The sequence below is a fragment of the Girardinichthys multiradiatus genome, chromosome 2 (assembly GCF_021462225.1).
Source record: "Girardinichthys multiradiatus isolate DD_20200921_A chromosome 2, DD_fGirMul_XY1, whole genome shotgun sequence".
NCBI classification, from domain to species: Eukaryota; Metazoa; Chordata; class Actinopteri; order Cyprinodontiformes; family Goodeidae; genus Girardinichthys; species Girardinichthys multiradiatus.
The window spans coordinates 25314248-25335003 of NC_061795.1; the positions used below are offsets into that span (position 1 = coordinate 25314248).

Below are 20756 nucleotides of genomic sequence, written 5' to 3' on the forward strand. Positions count from 1 at the left end.
TTTGACCTCACGTCTGACACTCCTGATGTGTTTTGCCTGCTAGAATTCGCCCAGCTACTAGTTGCACCAGTGTCTGCTGCCAGACACCTCTAGGTAGCCTGGATGAACAGCTGCAGACATGCAGAATAAATTTCATATTTAGAAAAAACTCTTTAATTAAACAGCTTACTTCACTTTTAGTGTTTTTTGTGCTTACAAACATCTTACTGGTGAAAATAACTAACTCCATGTCTTCTTCCCTCAGTAACAGCAACCACACTGAAAGGTGTTGTTTCTAGCATGGTAGTGCTTAGGTTTGTTTCACCTGTCTGGGCATTTCCATGTTTTTTTGTATATTTCTAGGGTTTTGGGGTGTCTTAGTTTCACCAACTTTATTTTCATTTAGCTTCCTGTGAATTTACTTTTAAAGACAACATGGAATTTGTAGTGTTTGTTTTATTTTTAACAAGGAAGATTATATTAGAATAATTTTAGAACCTGGTAAAGGCAAATGTATATAATTTATTGGATTTTTGAATAACTGTATAATGGGGGGTCAGGCTGCTGCTGTTATGGCTCGCGAGATATAGGACCCCAGAATGCAGATGAGCAGGCAGAGTGATGGTAAGTGAAAAAAAGGTTTAATAACAAAAAACTCATTCACTACAGGAGGCAGGAACAAAACAAACAGGCAGGCAAGACAGGCATGGCATGATCAAAAAGACAAGACTTGGTTTGCGAACAAGACATGAGCATGAGAAATGTTTTCGCGACGACTAACTGAACAGATGTGTATAAATGGAGCATGGTACAGGTGGAAAACAAAACTGATTAACATGGTGCAGGTGAACCGAATAAACTTAATTGACAGACAGAACAAAATGTGACTGCGGCAAAAACAGAGACTATAATATACAAACAAAACATGAACAAGACTAAAACATGACCAGAAAAATAATAAACAAAAGCATGATTCAAAACTTGAACAGTAAAAAACATATGGAAAAAACCTGAAACCAAAAAACCCCAAATCATAACAGCTGCATAAAGTCTTTTTGTAGCTTATCGCATTGATTCTCAACAGAACAAAGGATCAGACTTTATGGTGGCCTATTCATTTTTTATAATTTAAACCCAGTTTTCTTCTTAAAATGTATTTGTGCCCTCAGAAGAGCTTTACATGCTGATAGAAAAACCTTGTTTTGTTATATCAGGCCCTGAGCTGGACGTAGTCTGTGGGCACATAACTGACTGAAACAAACCCAGATTGTAACAATGTCCTCACAGGCTTATTCGGCAAGTACTAGTCAGAAACTGGTGATTCAATTTATACTGCTCTTCTTACTCTGATGCTCCTAACATTCTTGGACTGTCATCTTCAGTCACAAGACCACACGTTATGTTGCTCTATAATCCAATCTTGCAACAATCTATTGCCAATCTGTAGATGTGTTTTCCTAAGGTTACATAGCTGTTTCAGTCCCAATATTCTCTGCTATCTTCCAATTGTATGTGCTGTTACTTTCACTTTTACGCAATGCTGGAACTTCCACTGTTGATTTTTTTCCCCATCTGATTTACTAAAATGTTCCCAATTGATAAATAATGGCACCTGGCCATTCAGGCTATATTAGTGGGATTCTTCTCCGTTTTTTACCAATATTTTTAGGGCCTTCAAAGTTACATCTTGGCTACGATGACTGGATGTTAAAAAAATAAGTAGGAACTCACTGTACCATTTAGAATGAATAACCAGCTGAAACATTACATGTTGCATTACTTTTCCAGTGAAAGGCCTTACTCAATGAATCAATGTGATGACTTTGTTTTGCCCTTATAATGTAGCTTAAATGACATTCAGTTTTTCTGCATTTACTGTTTTCTTCTTTTGAATTTCTAACTGATGGAGCCTGTGGAGAACAGCCAAAATTAACCACTTCCTCTGGATTGTGGCTTGTCGTTTACATTATGGCCCTAACTGAGTTTGTACTCAGCTTTGTTTACTTTAAAATAATTGTTCAAATTTCAGTCCATGTCACCCTTTATTAATTTTATTTATAATGTCAAATATCTTATTAGATTTAAACTCTCCTTGTAAACAACTGGAAACCTGGATTTACACAGTCCTTTTTCCATTTCACCATTTTTCACCATTAACTGTGGCAAATTGCCTGCTTCGAAAGACCAGCTAGTGTCAGCAGCCAGGTGGCTTGCTTTTTTACTGTCCACAAGTAGAAAAAAAGGTTAGATTGATTCATTAACCCTCAAATGTGAATGCTATTACAAGCATATTTTCAGACAGAATTTTAAATTTGAGCACCTTGTTCATTAATGCCTTAACACTTGTGATTACAAACAGTGTTGAGGCAACATTATAGACGGCTGTACCTACTTAGCTGTAGATCAACAAGTCACTATTAACTTCAGCTTGGAGTAAGATCTGTTTCCAGGTGGAACTAACCATGAAGATTATGACATGTAGCTTCCAAACCCCTGATCCCAGATAATAAATGAATGAACAAGTTACCATTTTTGGGTGCATGTTTCTCACTTTCCCGCCTATTATTCCTAAACTCAATTACCAGAGATGCTTTTCCTTTTAAATAACTGTACAATTAGTATACAATTAGCAGCAGAATACAAACAATATGAATTTCATTTGCCGTAAAAAAATCCCACTACTGTAAACACCCCCAAACAACCAATGTTTCTGCAAAGTTCACTTTTAGATCACTGGGAGTCACATAAGGGGTGGTAGTGGATGGCTAGATTAATTATAAACAACGAGGGCTAACACAAAGACCCTATCTTCAGAAGTTTAAAAAGCTTCTTTTAACAGTTTTGAAATGGATTCAGAAGGATTTTCATCAAGTCAGACGAACATTTTACTTGAATTCAGCTCTGAAAGAAAGTGTTCTTAGTGCAAGCAGTTCAGTTTATGATTAAGCTAGATTATGACCTTAATGATCCATAATGGTAACTGGTCCAGAGGCTGAAACAAGCAGTGATGAGAATATTGATTGTTTTCAGAGCTTAAGCCAGTATGACTAAATTTGAATTCCAAATTTTTTATTTCATTGATTTCTACACATTAGCCACATTGTAAACTCTGCAGTCTGCTGCTTTTGCCTCGATTAATTGACATGACAGAACAGCAGTTATACAGAGTAGACGTTATACAAATTCCCTGTCTTAGCAACCTTTTCTGTTTTGGTCTTGGATAGATATATACGTGGGTCTTGAAAATCTAATTTCGTCATTTTAGTAGTGTCTGGTCCTCTTCAAGACCCACTTCAATCCATTTTTTGTTGATTATTTAGAAACCTCTTTTCTACAGTTATACTCAATACAAATAAAAATTAAAATCAAAATGGTGAAATGAACCCAAATACTCACGTGAAAAGAAAAGAGGATGTTTGTTTGTTTGTTGCAAAGGTAAATTTAATGCTGTTTAATCAAGATTTCTAACAAAATAGCGTTGCAAATTGAATAACGTATGTCACATTTAGTTTTATTCAGGTTGAACTGTTACATGGGTTTGATTGATTTTCATTCTTAGTCTGACCAGCTTCTTTAAAACAACTGTTGTAATATCTATTGTGCAGAGCTGTTCTTTATTTTTATTGGTGTAGTGCCAATGTACAACAATGTACAGCTATTTTTATCTATTTATTTTTTTCTGCTGCAATGTCATAGGTTTTTGTAAATTTTTTACTGTGTTTAGACATGAAAGCCTGGAAAACATTGTAGCTCAGTTTCACACATACTGCCATCTGCTTAGGAGACCTCTAAAATAATGCTCATCAACACTGAAGCTATTTTTCACTCAATCATGTCTAGATTTTCTCTGCAGTCATCCAGTTTTTCAAGCACTTAAAATATGAGATTGCATATTTATATTGTAAGGAGGTCTATGGACTTATAGTTTATAAAGCCAGTTTAAGTGCTGATCCCTACATCAGTTGTATATATTTTTTTCTGTTTTCCTCTCACAGAAAAGGATGGGGTCACTGGTTGTCTGCCTGGCTTGGTTCCTCGTTCTAGGCTTCACCACTAGTGCGCTGAGTCTCAACCCTGATGACCCCAATGTCTGCAGCCACTGGGAGAGGTGATCATGTTTCTTTGTTTACTAAAGTAAAAACCGTGTTAGTTTGTTGAAATCTGAGAGCTGGACTGGACAATTTTGCTTACTATACATGCCTACCGCCGTGGTCCACACAGCAATATTGACCTCACACAGCTAAGGAGAGGGATGAGAGAAGTTTAAAGCATCAAATGAAAGATGCAGACGGATTGATCAGTGTAAATTCATCCCAATCAATCATGACAGACAAAGTGCCTGAATAATAATAAGCTGTGCTGGGCAGTGTCACTTATGAGAAATAAGCAGCAATAATTTCTGTCCTTAAGGCAAAGGGGCGTAACGAAAACTGGGAAGATGTATTATTGGGATGATTGTCCGACCAAGGTGAGGGTACTTAGGAATTGTGGTTCCACCTTGTTGGCATCATAATGAATTTCCTAAGTGGGCTTTGTCTGTGGCTTTAAGGTCCTCCAATATCCTCGTGCATCGGTTGCAAACATCATAAAAATTGACTTTCTTTGCATATCAAAGTCATTACTGTACCTTCAGTTTGGCTGTATTAGGTCCTCTATTCAAACATGGATCAAAGGCAGCTATTGCTTCCACTATGACTGTGATAACATTTTAAAGTATAATACTTTTTTTGTCTTTAAGTTAAACTTACATCGTATCAAGGTAAACAGGATGTTCTTATATATAGGAAATATAAGACTTTAAATTATTAGATTTAAATACTGGTTGATAAGGTGAATTTTCAGATTTTACTTAACTGAGACTAGGCTTTTTTCACTACTTTGAATTGAATTTATTGATCTATATATCTACTTCCCACCCTGAGGTCAGACCCTTTAGAGATGTGCAAGATAAACCCGGAAGGGATGTGGGGAAATTCATAGAGCAGCGCAATGTCCTCCATTTTTTGTACATTTTGCATTTTGCAAAGTAAATTGCACTAACTACAAGCAGCCACAGACTTGTCCATTGACTTCAGCACATGTAAGCAATTTGCAGCTCTCAGGTCCCAGCTGTCAGATATTTAGCCAAATACACAGCAGTTGCAGACCTAATCACAGAGACAGAGGAAACAATACAGTGTACAGATTCACCTTTTTAACACATTTGAAGAAAAAAACCACTGATTGAATTTCACAATGTGTAAACCTTATCTGAGTTTATGTAGTCTATACAAATATAAGCTGCAGCGGCTTTAAATATATGTACAGGATCTTTAAACTAAAATGTTATCAAAATTTAACAAGATCAATGGTCTTACTTATTATTAGTTGTCACAACCTATTATGTTTGTTATTTATTATGTATTTAAAAATATTTAATGTTTGTATATATTTCGCCCTTTGTTTTTGAAGAACCATAACTTTCTAATTTAGCTGATTTTGTTATATAACAGTCTACATTTCAATAAATACTTTGTCAGTTTTTTTGAAGGGAAGATTCTACAAGAAAGTGACAGAATGTTTCTTGTTCAAGGCAATTTACTCTAATTGTGATTTCAATATTGACCAACATAATAACAGTAAACCAGTTTTTTTTCATAATCAAGCAGCTCTAGTTTGTACATGTTTAGTGCATCTAGCTTTGTGAATTTGCTTTTTCAGAGTCCTGTATATCCCTTAGACATTACTCTTTACAGGCCAACATGGAGGAGTAGTGGTTAGCATTGGTGCCTCACAGCAAGAAGATTCATGTCTTCAAATTGCCATGTTCTTCTTACCCATATTTGGGTTTTGTCTGGGTACTCTGGATTGCTCCCAGTGTCCAACATCATCATGCATGTTAGGTTAATTACTGATTATAAACTGGCTGCAGAATGAGTGTTTGTCTGTCTATTTATCTCAGTGATGGACTGCCACTCTGGCCAGGGTGTATACACCTCTTGCCTGTCAGGCTAGGCTTTAGCCATATGTGACCTTAAGTTAGACAAACTAAGTTAGAACATTAGATGAATGGATGGATTTTCTCTTAGTAATAACTAGAAATTTAATTGGAGTTTTATTTTGAGAATAAAACATAGAGAAAAAAACCCATCAAACTGTATGGAAATACAGTGCAGTCCTTTGTGTTACTACTGTCTTTATACATTTGTCTTTCAGCTACGCAGTGACTGTCCAGGAGTCCTATGCTCACCCATTTGATCAGATCTATTACACCAGATGCACAGACATCCTCAACTGGTTTAAATGCACCAGACATAGGTAAGTTTAGAAAAAACTTAACTGTATTAATTTTTCTTTCAGTTACTGAAGCTTTATCATAGCCAAAAGTTAGAACAAAGTCTATAAAAGCTGAAATGAATGTTTTTGTTCAAGTATCTGGCTAAGAAAAGGTCAGATGCCTTAGGTGAGAATCATGCTGTATTGAAGATGTTACACTGTTTCAGATCCTCCATAGTAGGATTTAAAATGAATAAAAGGCAGACTCTCCTTGTAAACACTGACTTTTAATACCAATAATTCTGATACCTGTTTTTCTCTACAATTTTGCCATTTATGAGTAAATATCAAGTAACGTTTTTTTATATGTTTCCTGACCTTCAGATAGGGGACTATTTCGGTACCATGCAGCTGTCTCTGTGTGTCTAATTTTCCAGGATCAGCTATAAGACAGCTTACCGGCGGGGAGTGAGGACCATGTATAGGCGCCGCTCGCAGTGTTGCCCTGGTTACTTTGAAAGCGGAGACTTGTGTGTTCGTGAGTCTTTTTTTTCCCCGATTCCTTTGTCCTTCTGATGACATTTCACGTTACATCCTATAGCTCCTTAGAAAAAGAGTAAATATTAGAAGTGATATTTAATGTTAGTGGTGTGGAGATAAAGCCTACCAGGCTACTGTTTCGTTCTGATTCTGTTTAGCATGCTTTAGGATTTCATTCTCCTTATGCAAAATAATCTGATGTGATTTAACGTACTTTTTAAAGATTGCACACTATTTCAAAACTCCAGCCTGCCCAGTGCTTTACTGTATGAGCAAGTGCAGTTTAATTGAAGTTGTTTAACAATGACAAAAATTAACGAGCCAAGAAAGAGCTGGTTAGAAACGAAGAGGAATAGCTCCCAACATAAAATTGCTGCAAAATTCAATAACTTGAGAAGAGTACAACCCTAAATATTAGAGTGTAGCAGCATCCTGATAGCAATCCTTCACTGTCAGTTTTATTGCTTCATTAATGGTCATTGAGTTCTATTTCTACTCTATCACTTCAAACTGAATGTCTTTGCATGATAGTCAAACAAAGACAGAGAACATTACAGTTGCCTCTGAGAGTTATGTTTTTGATATCCTCACCTTACCTTATGTTTTATTCCCTTTACATAAATTTTAGAATTGGAATTACTCTAATACTTTCCTACATTTTTTGCAGCTCGAGGGGCTTTCTGGTACAATGACTGCAGCCATGTGGGTTTGCTCTTTGACCATGGCTGAGCTTGTCCTTGTCAAGGCTTTAATCGCCTCAGGGTAGCATGTTCCCAGGAAGCCAGCCAGCAGAGAATGCAAGTGGGTGTGATTATATGGGGGTCTTAAGGAGTGAGGTGCAGACTGATCAATAATGCATTCATTAGACATTTAAGTGACAGCACAGGCATTTGTTTATTAATGGGCTTCTCAGGGTGCTAAACAGGCGAATCTGCAAACTAAGGTTGTGCATCTAGAATTGGCGCTACACTTTACAGGTTGTGCTTGCATATTTTGAATACTTACCCCTCTAATCCAATGTCTGTGAGGTGCAGTGGGGAAATTGAGTTGATAGAGGTCAGGAGATGCAGGTTTGCTTTCTGCTACCTTTGCAAAATGGTCCCTTTTAATCCTTGTTCACTTACAACCAGAATTAAAATACTTGTTTTCTTCAGGTAGTGATACAGCAAGAAATTATTAGCTACATTTGCCTTAAAATGAAATGGATCTCTTTATTTCAGGACCTTTTATTTTCTGAGTCTGAATCCCATTTTTAGTGACATCCTACCTATGTTCCTGTGTCGTAACAAAGTTTTTTCAAAGGTTTTAAACAAACAGAAATTAAATGGGTATTTTTCTCATGTTTACATGCAAGGCATTTCACCCCTTCCCCCCTACCATTTAGCGCTAGCCCTACTTCTTTCCACTCAGAGCAATTGTGGAGTTGTCCCAATTCGTATTATGATGTAGGTCAAGGTCCAAATGGTAATGCTATCTATCTCTTCAAATGAAGATTTTTTCCAACCGGGCTAAAACAAGCAAATATGCCTACAAACAGCCTCATAACATAATTGCTTAAGTCATATATGACTTAGGCAATTATGCTATGAGGCTAACGATTACAAATATGTCAATGGTCACTGTAAAGTCTAGTTTAATGTACTTTGTTAGCTGTTGATCTTTAATAAAAAAAATTTTTTTAAAGTCTGTCAATAACACCTTAGCTTCTATACACCATGTATGTTCTAAAATGTTTTAATCATTATAGCCTTTAATAAATACATATTCTTATATAAAAAAAAAATTTAAAACAAAAAAATACAAATAGTTGATTAAAAAAGGACGACAACCACAGGAATACCTAGTCTCATGGGTTATTTGTTTTGTACATTTGTATTTACATAACTTTTCTGGCAATAAATCACACCAAAACATTCCTGTGCCAGTTATGATAACAAAATGAGAAAGAAGAAAAATTATGATGCCTATAAATAAATTGGAAGAGCTTAGATGGTTATATCATGGGTTTGTAAGCTACTGAGAGGTTAATTTTAACACATCTGAGCTGACTGAAGGCGCACTAATGGATGCATTTTAACACCTTAACACACTGCTTCCTGGTGGCACGTCGGTGGCGTAACGGTAAACAGAGTGATCAATATTCCGAAACGTCAATCCTCCATGCAGCCCATCGCTGATTTTACTTCTGGCCCAGGCAACCTTTGCTGCATGTCTTCTCTCTCTCTCCAGCCTTGTCCTCTCAACTTACTCTTGAAAAAAAAATAACGGCCACTAGTGTCAAAGGTATTGAAGAAAGGCCACTAGTGCTGCGTCATAGAAATATCTTAAGAATTCACCCAAGCTATTAACAATAGAATTGTGGATCTCCACAAGTCTGGTTCGTCCATGTTGGTCTGTTCAAAGTATAAACATCATGGGAATCTCCTGCTATCATTCTTAAGCAGGAGATGGGTCAGTCCCGAGGATGAACGTGTTTTGTTGCAGTATGTGCTAACCAGCCCTAGAAGGAAAGCAAAAGACCTTGTAGAATTGCTGGTTAAATCTGGTAAGGGACTCTTATTATCCATGGTGAAACAGGTTCTGTGCTGACATAGACTAAAAAGACACTCTCCATGAGCAACATAAAATGCACAAAGTAGTTTAAGGAAAAAGTTAATGTTTTTGAGTGGTCCAATGAAAATTTGTGAGCCAAGCTGAAATGGTGTATGAGAGCAAGCCAGTCTGCAACCCTGACTTAGTTAAATCAGTTCTGTGAGAAGGAATGAGCCATGTTTCTTCATCAAGATGGTTGTTTAAAGATTGCTTCTTTTTAGTCCTACCTGTTGTTTTTCTGTCTCTTTATTGTCATATGATATAACATCAGCACTCTCATTAGCTTCAATGAGAAGCAGCTAAATTAGTCTGGGGATGCGGAGACCACCAAAATGAGTACACAAACACACTTTAAATCCACACATTATATTTAAAGATGTCCATCTTCATTTGTCCGTAGTTTTTTAATATTCCATAATTTTTAAAGGGGTTTAATTTTCTTAAGGTCCTCCAGAGCAAGTTGAACTTTGATCTGCATCTCTTTAATTAGAGCTCCAAGTTTCCAGCAAGAGGTTTTTATTATTTCTTTGACCTTTGATCTGTCGTAAGTCATTACCTTAATATGTTACCAGCACACAAAGAGAATGTAAGGAACTCATTTCCCCCCTAATAAGCATGATTATTACAGTTGTGCATGAAGAAGTGAGAGAAACTCACTAATGACAAGAGCTTGTACGGTCAGAGGCTTTGCTGAGCTGCATGTCCCTATTTTTACAAGGCATTAAGTCCAGATGATTTTTAAATTACTTTGGCTGTAGAATGAGGAGAGTTTTAAATAGGTTACACATAGGCAACCTATGCATATTTATTATTATTATATTATTATTATTTTCATTTTGGCTTTGTTGCTTTTTTATATGTAAGTTAAGTGCATTGCAGAAAGAAATGTGGCAAGAAATAACTAAAACCAAACATCATGATGTTGTTTAAATAAAAAACTATGTTCTTTCAAAGGTCAAAAACAAACAAAAAAAAACTGTAAAGGTTCTTTTTCTCTCTGATTGCAGCAAAAGACACAAACAGGCAGAGACTGGTATGAACCTATTTTATAAGACTTTGCAATAAGTTATAGTTTGACTAGGCAAAAGATTAAATTTAATAACATTACATTGCAATCACCAATTAGCTCCATTGTTCCTTGTTCTGATAACAACTCTGCATAATGAGTTAGATTAGCCTTTTATCTAGATGAAAGACTCAATTTTCCAACAGATTCCTTAGACATGAGTTAGGCAGGGTGATTCATGAATTTCAATTATAATGAAAGACCTACCTTCTACTTTATTATGCCTTCCCTTCAGTACACCGGTTCAGATCTCAAGAGAAGGGTGCGCTTTATCCTCTCTCCCCTAGTCAAAAAACTTCATTTCCATATTTCTTTTTTTCTCTGGGATGTGACACATTTGCATGTCCCTGTTCTCGCTGATCAGAATTTGCTGATTGAAACTAAATGAAATCAACTTATCATGGTGACATTGAATTTGTCTCCTCTTCCCTTTGAATACTCTGCAGGCCGTGGACTCATTGATTACAGGTAGTCGATCTCGCCACTCTCGTCAGCACAAATGTTGTAGCTCTTCCTCCTTTTCTTTTTGCTGGCTAAATCTAATTAGACAGTTTTCTGCTAGAGTACTGATGCTCAAAATATGCACTGAATTATCTTCCAATCTCTGGTTTAGCTTTTTTTTTGCCACGGTGGCATTTCTGCGATTACTCATGCTTGGTGGGTGTTTCAGTTATGCTCGTCATTCCCTTATCCTGCTGCTGGTGGTGGCTAAAAATCGAATCCTGATTGAGTGGTGTTCTATAGCTTCCTTCAAGCCTGGGGTAAGCTCCTGGTGACCTCTCAGACGACGGCCTGGTGTCATAATGTCCAAGGCACGGCAGAAAGGCTAGCAAGGAAAACAAGCAGAACTTGGAGGAAGTGTTAGATGAGGTCTAATCAGTTAAGGGGACAGGCTGTCTGCTCTGCTGCCCTTGAATTGTGTATCATCCCTCTACAGGCCATGTTAGTGAACCACTGATTCCCATCAGGCAGGGGTTTGCTCTCTCTCGTATTTGTCTGCGTTTCTCCTTCCCCAGATAGGAGTCAGATTCTCTTAACCCTGCTGGTCAGATGACCTTGGCTGCCACAGATTTATTCATGCTAAGTACCTAGTTTGCGATATTATTCCTACTTGGTTTAAAAATGCTGGACCACAAAAAGAGGAAAAGAGGAAGGAAAAGCAAAATGCTTCATACAGGTTGCTTTTTATATCCACCTGAGAGAAAAGAAAACCTTCCAGTTTGTGCAAACACTTCCAGGAATACTAATGCCCACCTGATCAATCTGGTGTTGTGTAGCTCAATATAAATGATCAAGAAAACTGCACACTTTGTAAACACTGCGGTATACTTGCAACATTAAAGCTTTACAATATGACAGAGCATTAGAGGTGATTTACAATGTGTTCATTTGTAGCTCAGCCTGCTGACAGCAACGTGCTGTGGAAAGTGAAGTTTAATGTGTTAAACTAAGATGTAAACTAAATATAAAAATGTATTCAGCCAAGTCTTAGAAAAAGACCAAAGCACATGTTCGATGAACTTGAATATAAATATGCTTGTATAACAAAAAAATATATTGACTGAGGTTTCTCAAAATGATTTCATATTTTTCTAACAATTATAAATAAATATGTAAAACATACAGCTCAATCTTAATTTACATTTAGTTTAAGCCCGTTTTATTCATTACAAAAGCAGTTTTAATGTGTGTTTTGGTTCACTGCCCAGGAACACCCAAATGTGTGAGTTTCAATCATCTAACTGCATAGGTGGGAAGTAATAAAGTACAAATACAACTTTTTAATTTTACACCCTACTGAACTCAAATATCTGTACTTTCTACTTACATTCGCAAAACTGGCTCATTACTTTACATGCATTGATGATGACATGACGTAAAACACGCAACAAAACAGGGAAAATCGATAGTGCGAAGAGACAGCGTACAGTAGGAGCACGATTTGGGACAGAGAAAAACACTAACAGCGACATGGATGAAGTCAGTAAGAAGGGAAACATCGCAGACGACGACGAAACAGATTTGGAAAAGCTAGCTATTCCCCATGCTTGGCCTTATTTAAGTGATCTCTTCAATGTTGTCAGCTCCAAGAATAATTCATAGTGAATGTGCTGTGTTTTGTGCCAACCTGAATACCACAAGCTTCTAGTGTTCAAGAATCATTCGTCTAATGTGAAAAAATAATCTTACAGGTTAACGTGTATTTTTAGGGCATGTTGGAAACAAAAGAGAAAAACTATCCGTATTCTGTATCATTGAAGGTCAAATAATTTTTTACTTTTTACTTTTGTACTTTGGTAAAGACATTCTATGAGCACAAGTATCTGTATTTTTACTTAAATAAAGTATGTGAGTATTTTTGCCACCTCTGTCTAACTCAAAATTTTTCCCTCAGGAAAAATAATATTAGTTAAGCTGTTCAGAAATAGCCTGGGAATCATCAAGGCTAAAGCCTATCATAAGCTAGATGCTGGTGAATCACCAGTGTCACTGTCCAAACTCAAGTGAGTTTATCAGCAATAGGGAGAGAGACAATAAAAGTAATCACTGTTCCTGTTTTATGGTAAGATGATGGAACTTTTTGGTCATAATAAGAAAAGGTATGTTTAGAAGAGGCAATGTAAGGCTGTTAGACCCAAGGACACTGTGCCAAGTGTCAAGCACGGTAGTGGTGAGATCATGCTTAGGGTATTTCTTGCTGACAGCAGTACTGGTGCAATGAAAAAAGTGGGTGAATAGATTATAATGAAGGAATTCATTATTCAACTTCAATTTCACCTCATTTATCAAATGGTTGAAATTGTTACGAAATAGACTAAAGCTGTTTTTGGAGTGGACAAAGCAGGCTAACATTAGGATTCTGGAAATCTTTCAAACTCAAAGTTTAAAAAAATAATTATAGTTGTTTGTTTTATGTTGAGTCGACCAGTATAAAGGTTTAAATAAATGACTGAAAGAAATCAAGGCTTCGGCTCACATCACACAGATTTTTTGTAGGATTGAGGTCAAGAGACTCGCAAGATCAATTGAAGAACTGGAAAAGCTGTCCTATAGCATAAAATTTCAACTTCCATGCTTAACTGTGGGCATGGTGTTTTTCACGTCATCATTTGTCTTCCTCGACACACAGTAGGTCGAACTTGATTTTGGTTTCATATGACTACATCACTTTGTTCTAAACATTTGAATATTTAAGGTGCCTACGGGCAAAATCATAACATGCTTGTACATCTGTCTAAATCATTTGCAGTGGTGGGATGCAAGATTTCTGTTCATTATGACGTAGTATGTTACTAATGGAGTCCTTAGTGACTGTGGTCCCAAATTCATAAAGTTCATTAACAAGTTCTTTGTGTGTAATGGAGGGCTAATCCTTAACCTTTCTCATGATCATCCTCACCACATGAGGCAAGATCTTGCACAGACTATCAAGCAATGGATGGTCCTTTTATATTTCTTTAATTTCCAGTTAATTGCCAACCTCTCATCAGGTTTTCTGCTGATGGTTTTGGAACCCATACCATCTTTTTCCTGACATCCTTTGACAGCATTTTGGAGTTGGCCATGTTGGTGGAGAGATCAGAATAGGTTTGCTTGAGCCTTTGCATAATGGGTTGAGGTCAGGACAGGGCTGTGCCAAAGCTTTCATAGTTTGTTGAGTCTAGAATGCCTGAATTGGGCAGTCAATTGTTGATCCTCTTACAGTCAGGGTGGGAAGTAAATTGAAAACTGTCCTTGTGTAAAACAAATCTAAAAAAAAATATTTTATAGTCTATTTTTGGTCTTTTTAAACTGTTAACGTTGATTGCATATAAAAAACATTTTACTGCAACCTCCTAAGTGGACCATAGGCTCAAACCCAAACAATGTATGAGGAAATGAAAAATGTCATATCTTAAGACAATTCATTTTTTTTTTCAACAGCAATAGATACCTATACATAATTATAGTTTTTTTTCCCATAATCAACCAGCGCTAGGTCAGGGGTATCTGTAGCTTTATGACCGATGGTTCATGTTTATAAGTGTTATAGAAAGCAAATATATAATTTTAATGATATATAAATCAAATGTGAACTTTTATATAATATGTTTTGGATTTTTGATTGACTTTTTACCGACTTTTGATTGACCATGAAAACTAAAGGCTATTGATGTATCTGTAAGTTAGCAAACTGACAAAATTTAACCAGAGATAAAATACAATTTCCCCCAGCTGTATATATTGGTATTATAGATTGTCAATTATTTCTTGGGTTTTCAATAGTGATGTAACAAGATTTGATTTTGTGGGACAAGATCTTGCAATATTAAATCCCTAAAATATTCATAAGCAAAGTGAAATTTGGCCTGCAAAGCCCCGTCCAGTTGCTGTTAGCATGTGTCTTCATTTGGGTTGAAACAAGTGTAAGCTATTGTAATGAGGCATAGACATGAAGGAATGTGCTTTTGGCACAACCTGAAACTATGTCTGAGGCTTTTATTTTAAAATCATTAAGGAAGTGGTTCTTGAGTTACCCCACTGTATTGGTTGAGTTGTCTGAAAGACAAAGTATTTGAATAAGCCTCCACCACTTTTATTCAGTTATGTTTAATCAATTAGAATGTGTGTTCAATGAGTCTTAAGAATACTTTTCAAAAAGCCCACATTTCTGTATTAAACATTTTGTGATTTGAGAAACTTTTTTGGTGAAAACCAGAAAAGATACAGATTTTCCAGAATTATATTTCTAAAATCTCATCTTGTCCTTTTCTTGTGAACCTAATGTGTATCGTCTCATCTCGTGTGCTGGACATATTGTTATACCCGTAGTTTTAACATTGAACTGATCTGACCATTACCAGGTGTTAAAATTAACTCTAGGACTGTAATTACGGAAATAAAAGGATTTACCATAAATAATTATATTGTCTAATCTAAATAAATTGAATAAAACACAGTCCTTGTACAAATTTAGATTATATTGATCCGAGATCCTGGGTTAAAAATCAATGAAGGCGTTTTTTTTTCACAAAACTTTCATGATCATTTATCTAATGACTGTGAAGAACTTAAATCAGACCCATGACTGCTGCATGGATGATTCTGAAGTGTTATGCTCAAAAGAAGTTAACTGAATGTCTGTTCATACATGTGAAAGCAGACTTTAGATGTGAGTGATATTATTTTTGATAATTTAGCTGTTCAGAATTATTTTCATATATTTTATGTTTAGTTAACTTTAACTAGTAGGTAATTAGTTATATTCTGAAATGTAAACCTGTATTTTTAGACCTTAGAATTACTACATGTTCGGGATTATTAAATGCAGAAGCAGCTTCAGTATTTTATCTACTAAGATTGTTTATATTTCTTCCTCCTCTCTCCGTGTTTAAATAATCTGGTGTAAAAAAGAAATAAATTCAATTTTTCATATTGAGTAAAATTGACACACTGTATTATTTGTGATCAAGCTTGTGACATGTCTTTGCTTGGAACCTCCTGGCTCCATTGAGCTGTGTGCTGAGTCAGAAAAAAGACTGAAACACACAGAACAAGAACTTTATACCCAATCGATTTTGACCAACTCTGATCACCTTGGACCTCGCATTTAGTTGCTATAAAATGCTTTTCCAATTTTTGTGTTCAGCTCTTCCAAGTTTTGTTAAGTTTTTTCTTCACATCTCGGACATGCTCAACATTACTCCGTGGCTTTCTTAGGAGCACTTTTTCTTCTTATCAAGTTTAGTGATCCAAAGTGGGAAACCACCAAAACTTTCATCAGCCTGGGTCAGATAAGCAAGCTTCTGCCTCCATGCCAACGGATGAGCTCTAGGTTGGTTCAAACAGCTGTAGTGTTGAGATTTCCCCTTTCAGCTGAGTAGAGAAACGGGACAGAGAAAACAGCACCCGAACAGACCCAATTGGGCTCACTGAGATCTGACACAATAATATCTGGATCAAAGTAAGGTATTGCTTCCTCTGCTTCTGAGCAAAGAAAACTTTAAATTCTTATTGTTTGTCTTCAAATCTTTTCACCTCAAATTACTGTTAGATATTATACCTTTATTGTAAAATTATAGACACAAAACAGGACTAAACAGGAGAAGCTTAGGTCCTTCACTGTTTTCAGCAAGATTTTGCAGATCCTCTCTAAGTCTGTTGTTTTAGATTGCTGTCATCTGTTAGGGCAGCAAGTTAGAGCCACTGGCTCAAAAACCTAATAAGCAGACAAGGAAGGCTGCCTCTGTTCTCGAGACTGTTACGAAACTCCCTGAAGCTGATTGGGCAAAGAAGGATGTTTCTTTAAAAAAATAACACAAGAAGGATACAACCCTGAACCTCCTGTTCACAACATAGCATTTCAACAACAGTGTCCCCTGTCAGACATTTCTTCAGATCTTCTGCAACACAGACTGCTACATAAGATCCTTACCACCCACAAACACTACCATCTGTGGTGACTTTTTGAAGAAAATTAGGTAACAAGAGCTACAACATGAAAATTTTCCTTTGGGAACCTTTAGCAGTTAACCTTCAAAGAGCCTATTTAATATTTTGAACATTCAATATAATTAATGTCAGATTTTTTATGTTTTATTGTATTTGCGATTCTTTTACTGTTTTTACCTAAAACATTAGGAAATAGACCTTAGTATGATTAATATTACATGTGGAAATGAATTAGATTGATGACTATCCAGAATCTCCTCGCTTCTTTTAAGTTTATAATAAAAACAGTTCCCAGGGTAAGGATTCATCCTTCAGAACTAATTTTGGATAGATTTTTGGTAGATTACGAGAATACTTATAAACCTTAATATAATGTAAAGTAGTTGATAGTTTCTACATTTACAGTCTGTAATTAAAAATGTGGTGTCAAGTATACTGGACATGCGTGGTAATCATGAGAGCCAGTTAAGCTTCATATCAGAGATGGAGACAGGGACTCTTTAATTTTACTGGATATTTTGTTTCAGCTGTTATCTTGATCCTTTTAACTATGCTGTTTACCAGGGATTTAATCCATTTTCTAACCCACGTGTGTGTTTGTGTGTGTGTTAATTCCCTTGTTGTACTGATTAGGAAATGTGTCTGTGTCTCAGCTCTGTGTACAGAGGAGTGCGTGCACGGTCGCTGCGTTTCTCCTGATACTTGCCAGTGCGAGCCTGGGTGGGGAGGACTGGACTGCTCTAGTGGTGAGTTTACTTTCCCTCTAAACCTACAATTAGCCCCTTAGATACATTTGTTCCTAATTTGCTCTCACGGGGCAGAAGGTCCATAAGACTTTGCTGTGAATCTGTTTTGCGTCCGTCTATCTCAAAGCTGCTCAGCTTTGTATCCTCTCTTCTTAGCAAGCACAGCCAATGGAACAGGTAAGTCACAATGAATTCATTCTCATTTGCTGCAAGTGGAAGTGATTTGTCTGATGAATCTAGCGGATGAATGGATGGTTGCACCTCTCCTGTGTCCACCTGACTCTCTGTTTTGTTCTTAATCATGATTAGACCAGTGCCTGTGACTTGTTCAGATAATGGATCAGGGCCAAGCTGAAACAAGCCATCATGCTGGCCTCTCTGTTCAGTGGACTTACACCTCGGCTACTGAAGTCTGATGGGAGGGTACAATTGGGCAATCAGCATTTCTGGGGCAAAAAGCTATATTCTCCTTTCTTAAGTTTGTGTCTGGATATAAACATACATACTGGAGCCTCTTATTATTTACAACCATGACCCAGTAACCACTTTCTGCATCAACAATCAATTCTGACCTTAAATTAATAACTTTTACAGTTCACGCTGTTCAGTCCTCTACCCCCGCTCCGGTGTTGAACAGCCACTGCTTATTGCATATTTAGAAATGAGTGATGGCAGATAAAATCATATCAGTAGTGCTGCTGTATAGATCTATGAGTTTTCATTACCAAGAGAGCCATTCACTGATTAGCAGCTGTGTGTAAATCAGCCACTTCTCCTGTTGCCTCAGCCTGCTGCAGGTAGATTCATGGGCATCCATGACAACCATGAGCTGTTTGCTGCTGCTCCCTATTACAGACTGGTCAGGGTCCAGCAGGAAGGATTTGAGGGTTTAGGGCCCTCTGGGACTTTAGTCCCACTCTTAGTTAGGAGTGCAGCCATGTGTGTGCTTTGTTTTCCAGCCTTGCAGGTGCTTATCTAATCCACCTTGTTAAAGTAGACTTGATGATTGAGACAGAAGCATTATTCATAACTTCATATTTCCATACCAGGCATGATTCCAGATTTTTTCATTTATGAGCCTTCATGTAGAAATTAGGAATGCGTGCCAATTTTTAAATTAAATCTGCCCTCCTTTTTCCTTTTTGTAAATGGTTAGGCATGTTTTTTTGTCTGACACTGTAACTGTAACAGATTGAGTGTGGGTGAGCATCTATCTATCTATCTATCTATCTATCTATCTATCTATCTATCTATCTATCTATCTATCTGAGTTATTCTGTTTGTGCTCACTCAAAGTAAAGTAAAGGGAAGGCTGCGGTGGTCACATGACAGAGCTTGTGTGAATGTGATAAAAAAGTGTGTCGCCCTGTGTACGGAGATGAAGAGCCACCGTGGGATGCTATGCGGCCTAAAGCTGAAGTGACAGGCTTTCAGCAAGTGATCTGGAACTGGATCAAAGGCTTGGGCCGAGTTTCTGGTGCAGCACCCCCCAGGAAAGAGTTTTCTATGTGGGTCAGGTGGTAGAAAATAAAGAATTGGTGGACAGTAGAACCCGTAAACAGAAGGAGATCAGGTAGGAAGGATTTAGTAAATTGTTTTCGGTAGAGAAGATTTTCCTTGTTGTTTTGGAGGTATTTTTTTGCCTGCTGGTGTCCACCCACTATATCCAGAAAACACTTCATTCTTTTCTTTGGTGATAGTCCCAGTGAGACCTGATTTACCCCGTGACCTGCCTGAACACCGACGTGTCTCTGCCTCAATTCTAAGACATACTGTTATATGGATAAAGCATTAAAATAGGTTGTTGACTGCTGTTTGAAGACGCAGTCTTGCTCTACATCTGTTAGTGTGAATTTGGAGCATTTTGAGTAGAGGTTGCGTTTTCTCCAAAGACTGATGAATGATTAATTGTTGCTGTTGGGTATTTTGATAACTCTAATTCCTGTGTGTTGTGGTTGTGGAATGTGCTCATGAACCCTTTTCTCTAATCTAATGTTTTGAATTTAATGGGTTTTTTTTGCCTTCAGTTCTACATTTAGACCCATAAAAGACTGCTACATATACAGTGCCTTGTGAAAGCATTCATATACTTTGAACTTTTGTTGCAGTCATGAAAATATAGGGTATTTTATTGTGGTTTTATGTGAAACACAAAGCAGTGCATAATTGCAAAATGGACGAAAACAGAAAAATAGTTATTAAAGGTTGTTTCTCAAATAAAAAGCTGAAACGTGTGGCATGCTTTTGTGTTCAGTCCCCTTTACACGGATTCCTCTAAATAAAATTTCAGTGGAACCAATTGCCTTCAGAAGACACCTTATTAGGAACTAGAGTCCACATATGTATAGTTTAATGTTGCTATGAATACAGCTGCTCTGTTCGGTTTTGTGGAGTCTTCAGAGGTTTGCTAGAGAACATTTGTGAACAAAGTAGTTAGGTTCTAAAATAATATCTAGCTTTGAAAATCTCTTGGAGTACTGTTTAGACTATTCAAAAAAGGAAAGAGTATGACACAACTATAAACACACCAAGACATGGCTGCCCAGATGAGCTGACAGGGAAGGGAAATATTATTCTCATAAAAGCAGATAAGAGACCCATGGTAAGTGGAAAGGCTGCAGAGATCCAGATTTCCGGTTTGGAGAATCTGTTGACAGGACAAGGTCACACACTCCACAAATCATTTCCAAGAAAAACTAAATTGAATGTTTTGGTCTACATGCAAATTGCTATGTATGGTAGCAAACTAACACTGCATATTGCTTCAGGCAACATAGTAGTGGCAGCATCATGCTTTGAGGATGCTTGTCTTCAGCATTGGCAGGGGAATTAGAGATTAGTCAGTGAATTCCAGACCCAGACCTAGTTGGGAATTTGTGGCGAGATTTGAAAACTGATGTTCACAGATGCTCTCCATCAAATCTCAATAATCTTTTGCTGTTTTGCAAAGGAAACGGAGCAAATCTCTGGCAGGGAAATATCCAGACTTGCAGCAGTAATTACAGCAAAAAAACGCTATTTATTTGTAAAAGAATTGAAAATGATCTATGCCTTTTCTGTCAGTTTACAACTATGTATGTTTTTGTGTTTGTGTATTACATTAAATCCCAATAAAATGCATTGCAACTTGTGGTTGAAACATCATA

The 20756-nt window shown here is 36.9% G+C and overlaps 1 protein-coding gene across 1 annotated transcript in view; it reads left to right on the plus strand.

Annotated features, from left to right (window-relative positions):
* Positions 1–17933, plus strand: part of LOC124883493 (multiple epidermal growth factor-like domains protein 11) — a 54431-nt gene extending 36498 nt beyond the window's left edge. Inside the window, exons 2-7 of the mRNA XM_047390606.1 lie at positions 3975–4087; positions 6175–6276; positions 6672–6772; positions 17518–17610; positions 17767–17787; positions 17920–17933. Coding sequence (XP_047246562.1) covers positions 3981–4087; positions 6175–6276; positions 6672–6772; positions 17518–17610; positions 17767–17787; positions 17920–17933 — 438 coding nt within the window. The 5' untranslated portion in view covers positions 3975–3980. The remainder of the gene's footprint in view (positions 1–3974; positions 4088–6174; positions 6277–6671; positions 6773–17517; positions 17611–17766; positions 17788–17919) is intronic.
* Positions 17934–20756: the final 2823 nt, after the last annotated feature.